The 7,134-nt window shown below is 49.6% G+C and overlaps 1 protein-coding gene across 1 annotated transcript; it reads left to right on the plus strand.

Moving 5' to 3' along the window:
- The first annotated feature begins 535 nt into the window (after positions 1-535).
- On the plus strand, positions 536-6,604 carry LOC103893526 (serine protease 44-like). Its single transcript, XM_009272680.1, is given in 5 exon segments — positions 536-599; positions 1,387-1,482; positions 3,190-3,299; positions 4,127-4,200; positions 6,118-6,604. Coding segments are annotated over 5 exon segments (831 nt in total).
- The last annotated feature ends 530 nt before the right edge of the window (positions 6,605-7,134 follow it).

The following is a 7,134-nucleotide window of genomic DNA, read 5'->3' on the forward strand; positions in this document are numbered from 1 at the left end:
ACACAGGTCACAAGATCCATCTGACCCTCCGCAAATAAGGAGAAGCTAATGCCCGTGAGCCTGCGCGTAGAGCCCTGGGCTGCCCGCGTCTGCAGGGACTGCGTGCCTGCTGAGGGAGGGAGCCGTGGTGCGTTCTGCTGATGTTACAGTCCGGGGCATCCCGCTGCCCTGCCCGTCTACAGGGGTAGCTCTAGAGAGCCACGTGGTTTATAAGGGGGAAGAGACGGGTAAGCTTTGTGGGTGACGTGTGGGTTAGTGAGAATTTTGTTCCTTTTCTCGCTCAAAAAGAAACTTGCGGCCAAAAATTCTGCCCGCTATAAAGACGGGCGTGCTCCTTTTTCATCTCTGCAAGCTGGAACGAGTGTATCCATTTTCTGCGGGGCAGCACCCCTGCCCCGGGCAAAACCAGTGCTGTGGAGTCGTTTCTTCCTCGGGGAGCTCCTCCACGAGACTAAGCACACGGTCGCTTGTGGCTTTTACTGCCGGTCTGCATCAGTGAAGGGAACGGTGCATATCCTTTGCCGTGGTCGCTTGGATGTCCGGCTTCCATCTTTCTCAGGCTGTAGAAGTGCTGGGTCTTGAGCTGACGGCCATCACATGTACAAGGGCCAATGTGTTCAGATAGCAGAGTACTAAGCTGTAGCTTGTAAGTCTTTAGAAGCATTAATCCTATCTAATACGTGACCTAAACAGATGTCATCTATCTTATTATCAGCCTTTCAGTATACTACGGGCTACGCCGCCCAGATGACATGTGAAGGAAGCTTAGAAAACAAAGCAGGGAAACGCAAGCAAGGAAATGACACTGCAGACCTCCATCCCATTCCAGCCACCTCCTGCTCGCCAACGGGCAGGAAAGACAACTCCAGCAGGAACGGTGTGGCAGGTGGCTCAGCGGCGTAACGAAGCAGAGGTTTTGTCCCCCCGTGGTGTTTAAGGTAGTGTAACGCAACGAATCTGGGTCAAGCGCTTTCGTGAACTCCTGCTGGCCGGGATTACATCTCCTAGCTCCACCTGGCGCACAGCCTGGCAGTACAGACCCACTCTTCCTCCCCTGCATTTTCTGGTCCCTGCTCACCTCCTGCAATTTTTACTGTAAAGCAGAGGGGGGGGGGGTCGCAGCTCCCTGCGCAGCGAACCTTGCCGAAAGACCCTTCCGTTTGTGCCTTCCAGTGCGCACCTGCTGACGGGCAGCTCTTCGCCGTGCACGAAGCACACGGAACCATCCAGGCTTGGGTGCCGTGATCTGACCTGCACGGTACCGCCCTGACAGCAACGGCAGGAGCTGGCTTTTCTGGTCCTTCCCCTGCCACAGAGACAACGCCCTCAGCAATGACACATGCATAACAAGTCAGTCCTTTCATCCCCTCTGATTGCTTTTTGCAGCGGTTGTAGATAATTTGCTTACCCTGCCTCTGGTGCTGGCCGTAGCGCAAGCTGCTTCACCCCGGATTGGGACTGAGCAGAAATTCCTGCGTGTAGGTAGGTTTAATGCTGTCTTGTGTTCTTATTGCCTGGAAAACCCTACAAATGCCATTGCCTCAGAGAATCCAATTTTAGGAAAGCCTGTTCGTTAATTTGAATTCATGGTGTGATGGGTTATGTTGTAATTTCTTCCTTGTTTTCACAGTGATCTGTGTTTGCTAAATGTTATGCTTTTTTCAGCATCTGCCTCACTCTAACAGCAGAATTAGGAGTTAATTTAGTGCCACGCTGCTGTAGCTGCTTTCTTAAAAAAGATCTTGGAAAAAGATGAGACAAGTGTTTCCGAGAAAGCAGCAGAGACCTGTTTTGATTGTGTGATGCCTGTTGTTCAACAGCCCCCCTCTCCGCTTAAATGAGAGCAATCCCTAGAGCCGTAACACAGCATAGCTGTCAGATAAAACAGCCCTTGTGCTTTAAGCCTGCACTGAAAGTCCTTTCCTGCTCCGATTTTGACTGGAATATGTGTGTGCATGTGTATATATATAGGGGGGGGGAAGTTCACAATGTTTAGTGACCAAAATCAGAGCGCTGTTTCACCACAGGCTGAATCTATGTTTGTGATAGAACAAGTTTGCTGAAGTAGGTTGAAGCTTTGTAAAAACGGGTTTATGTCAGTTAAAAATTGTTTGAAATTATACGCTGTTTACATGCCCCCCTCCCTCCTAGCGTGAGCCCTTCGGTGCTGTGCCTGAGCGCTGATGCCGAGACCTTGCCTGGGGCTGCAGAAAGCGGGGACAGGCATCTCCCCTGCTTTCACCACCCTGGAGGCCCTTCCCTCGTGCTCGAATAGAGGTGTTTGTGGTGGGGCCAGCGCCCCACCTGGGTCACCAGGTCTGCGCCTTCCCCACGCATTTTCTCCTCGTTAGGTTCTTATTTAAGTTTTTTGCTATTTCTCTCACAGAAAAGATGGAATATCTGGGTATTATATGCCTTTATACAAAATAAAGTACTTCTCGCTATTGGGGATATTAAATTTGGAGGCACCTACCCTGTGCCAGACACCAGCTCTTTCCCGTACCACTTTCCCACCTTTCTAGCATTGCAGAAGCCAACTGTCTTTTGCTAAAGATGATTGATAATAACCTCGCCTAGTTTAAGCTCATCTCCTCAACCCTGCCGTAACAAGCAGGAGGTAATGAACGATCTGGAGAAATACATTGTGCAGGATCAAGTGCTGTTTGTTTGTTTGTTTTCTAATTCAAATGCAAAGCGAGTCCCTGGGAATAAATAGTTTTTCAGAGATACTGTCTTGAAACCAACTCAAACTTGGTTTCATGCCCAGTTACTGAACACTGACCGCTCTCCCTTAGCCTGCATCTGAGCTATCCTCCAAGCAACCAAACGCAAAGCGGCTGCCCTGTCCCAAAAGCCACTCACTTGCAGGCTGAGAAGTGTGGGGGCTTTAACCCCTAAACTCAGCTCTTCAGGAAACCATAGGTCTCTGAAATTTTAGCAGTGAGCTCTACACTTGCATGGGAAACTTTTCCATTGATGTTCTGATTTCTTAAATTTACGGCATTTTTAACATCCCAAGTGTGCCAGGCAAGTATTCAAAATACGACTGTGTGGTGTATGCGGAACGTGACTAAGGATTTATGTTTAATATTTATCTCCTTCCTCAATATTGCAAGTTTTAGGAGCCACCGAGTCTAGGATCAATGAACCACTCTTGGAACGTGACTTTGCTTATTGAATGTATTGCAGACCGGCCAGCAAACTGTGGCAGAGGGTATTTTCGGCCAAACGCTGCAGGGAGAACTACATCAGGCACTGAAGCAAAGCCACGCTCCTGGCCTTGGCAAGTCTCGTTACAGGTACGCACGCACAGCCTTCGCCACCATTTTTCAGTGACACGTATATCGATGTCTTGGAAGAGGTTGCTGATGAAGTCAGTAACACACTGACAGAAGACAAATAATACTTGTGTGTTGGCACATTTTTGCGTAGCTGTTGGGTCGTCCCTGCTGGTGCTGAAGATGTGGTCAAGCCTATTGTAACCCACAAAATATACACAGACACTCCTCTCGTTTGTAAAGCACGTGTGAGTTGCAGTACCTATCCGTCATATCTGAACCGAGTGAGCTTGCCACTTGATAGGTGGGAAGACGTTTGCTTTCTGGCCATCAAAGAATCTCCCGTTTCTGCAAACGGCTATGTGTACATGAAGTGGTTGCTGTTTGAGATGCATCTACCAGCTGAAGCTTTAGGAGGGTTTCAGGAGGGAAAAATGAGTAACAAAAAAAGGCAGAAAAAAATGGGTGAGGATTAAAACGGCCATACCGTGGTCTTGTTTTCGAGAACGTGTGGGACCCTTAGGAAAACCTACTTGCCTAGGCATCTATCACACAAAAGATGCTGTGCTGACAAACAGCGGAATGTTTGGGTATGCGCTTACCAACGTGTCCGTGCGTAGGGTACGGCGTCCTAATACCTTCATTGCACATGTGATGAAGTAGTACGTTAATAAAGGCATTTCCCTCTACAGTTGCTAGTAACCCCCACTGCAGAAGAGAAAGCATTTCTGTTACCACAAGTTAAATCTGTTCCTTTTCTCTGTCCCGCTACTCAGGGGTGATGCTTCTTCGGTTAAAACTTCTGCTGTTATTTTCTGTATTGATGGGTTTGGACCACAACAAGTAAGAGATTCGTTCACCTCTGTGGCGGGACCCTTATTCACAAACACCGAGTTCTCACTGCAGCCCATTGCTTCCAGAAGTAAGCTCTGCCTTTGGTTAGACTTCCTGGAGAAGCTGCAGAAAACCTTTCTGGGAACCTCTTTAAATGAAAGATGCACGTGGAGTTAGGTGTATTCTGTGCTCCTGTTTCATGTGAAGTGGGATAGACTGTATGTGGGATAGAGGAACAGACAGTAATTAAAAAAAGGTTGCAGAGATGCGAAATCCTTAAACTAGAGGAAGAAAAAAGGCCAAGCGTGGGGTGCAGGAAAAGGTTATTAAAACATCTGTTTACAGCCTATATATGAAACCGTTTGTGTGGGAGTTCAAAAATACTTAGTTTATCTCTGGCATCGGGGTAGCTTGACACAAAAAGCAAAGATTCAAGGCGGGTACATACAGCGCAGAGAGCTTTGAAAATCCCCTGCGGGGAAGTAAAGCCTTGGACTTGAGCACAACTGACTGCTGCCCCGCTCGGCTCCTTGGGCGGGTTGGTGGCTGCGAGGTCGGCCTCCGGCCACGGGCAGGACGAGCTCTGGGGGAAGGCTGGGGATGGGTCTGGCGCGCAGCTGTGGGACCGAGTGCCAGGTCACGGCCTGCCTGGAAGGGGACCAAGGACAGACGTCAGAGAGGATATGCGGGAGGGAGGGCCGCGCACCCGGGCTGGCAGGGACAAAGAGAAAACAGCCCGCTTCCAGCGGCAGAGCTTGCAGCAACTGGCGATTCCCCCGGGAGCTGCATGAATTTTCCCTGACGCCTACGACGACGACTCTTCTGTAATTTCATACTGCGCTTTGGGACCGTTGCTGTCTCTGAGAGGAGCTGCTGTCAGTTTGTTAGTCTGCCTTGGCATCTGGCTTCACCTCCAGCTGCGCCGTGCGCGCTGCGCCGCTGTCAGTGTGCCGCACTTCTTTTATTTCCTTTTTAAAAGGCAGCGATGTGCTGCTTAACTGTGTGGTAGAGTTGCAGAACGGGGAAATTGCATTATGGGACGTTAAACATAGAAGTTAACACAACTGATTCTCTTCAGCTAAATTGTTGCAGTTATTGAAAGAGGAATGGTCTAAACAGGAACCAGAAACATTCTTTAAGAACATGTGCATAAACCCCCTAAAATTTGCTATAAAATCATTGCAGCAGAGAACGTTCCTCAAGTTCTTTGTGTTTCGGGTGGCACTGAGTAGTACAGTTTGGCAGGCCGATACCCCAGAGCTGCAGGAAAAGCTTACGCTTCCGTATCGAGGCTCCTGCTTCGAGGGGGTGTGGAGGGATGAATCCCACCCTGCCCTTTATTCTCACACTGCAGCCGAGCAAGGAAGAAGTCTTTGAGTGTACAAAGAGGGTCATTAAGCACTTTTGCCGAATCAAGGCAAAGCCAAGTGGTGGCTTGTCAGGAAGGACGGCCTTCATGGGGCAGGACCACACGCGATTCCCATTCGGCAAGAAGTAGTACTGAATTTTGGGTACAGGAGCACATTATGCAGTGTCATGCGCCTCCCAAGGGAAAAGCCACATGCATTAATCCTCATTAACTATCTTTGATGTGTATATAGATCCCTTTTACGCATCCAAAATGCTTCCCTTCATACTTGGTTGGAGGCTTACAGTCAGTGCCGACACACAGTTTTACCCGGCACTGAGGAACACCACAGTACGTAAGCCTCCATCTTTGCTACTGTTTGAACACGAGGAGATCATCCTGCTTATTTTCCCATAAAATCGCAGCTCTACCCAACCTTTTGCCCCTATTTTAGCAGACCACCACTGTGTCCTTCGCTTAGGTTAATGCCGTTTTAAATTTCATTTTTTGATCCGCTATGTAGGTTTGGGTTAAAAGGCACAGCTGGTGTGGCTAAGGGTACGGCAGAGGGAGGAGCGGCGTGTACTGCCATCAGTCGTGGGAGGACAGAGCCCATTAAAAATACGCACGTGGGTCCTTACTCTGAAATTCTTTTAGGGGCGAGATGGAAGTTGCGTCCGACTGGTGAATCCTCCTAGGAAAGCATAACCTTAGCCACAACGAATCCACGCAGAGAGCGTACCGCGTGGAGCAAATCCACCCGCACGGGTGGCTCCACGAAAACCACTCTCTCCGCGTGGAGCAAATCCACCCGCACGGGTGGCTCCACGAAAACCACTCAAACCGGCTGGATTACGATATTGCCTTGGTCAAGCCTATGGAAGACGTAACAGCAAACCGCTTTGTCCGCTATGCCTGCCTGCCCAAGAGAGGCTGCTCTCTTTACCCGGGACAGTCCTGCTGGGTAACTCGATGGGGGGACACAACAGGTATACGAGCGCTGCTGGTTTTCAAAGGTCAGACGGGGTCGGCATTATTTTCTCTTAAGTCCAAATACACAGAGAAGGATTATACAGCACAGCCTCCGCCTCCTACACGTTTAGATGAAGAAGCCAAATACCTGAAATGCAAGTTCCTAGGGTAAGAGCACATCTGGGATTAGGTGGCTGACTTCTTTCTCTGATGTCAGCGTTGAATTATTTGTACTCTGCCTGCAGCCATGAGCCCTGCCCACGGGTAGGATCCTGTTCAAAAGAACAGCTCTTTGGTCCATGCCCTGTGTGTAGGAAACAGTGACTCAGCTGCCACATCTGTGCAGAGCTGCACAGCTACTTAGCTTTCCATTTGAAGTCCTCTCTCTCTGTTAATGTATGTTTTAAGTACTGTGCAAACACCTACGGAAGGCAGCGCTTCACAGACAGGGATTCTTGGAGGTGCTGGCTGGGTGGTCCTGGAAAGGCTGAGGTCTCCTTGCCTTGAACGCCCAGAAGCATGGGCAGCAGCGGCGCAACCCGCTCTTGCTCCCCTCCAGAACAGTAAGTGGATCCTTTTCCCAGCTGAAAACTGCGATGGCAGGGATTAGGAAACGTTCTGCTCCGCTTCACGCCTGGGGAAAAGACAAAAACGAAGGTACTGTGTGAAGCCGAGCCAAGCAATGCACACCGGGGGGGATGC

The sequence above is a fragment of the Aptenodytes forsteri genome, unplaced genomic scaffold (genome assembly GCF_000699145.1).
Source record: "Aptenodytes forsteri isolate BGI_AS27 unplaced genomic scaffold, ASM69914v1 Scaffold106, whole genome shotgun sequence".
NCBI lineage: Eukaryota > Metazoa > Chordata > Aves > Sphenisciformes > Spheniscidae > Aptenodytes > Aptenodytes forsteri.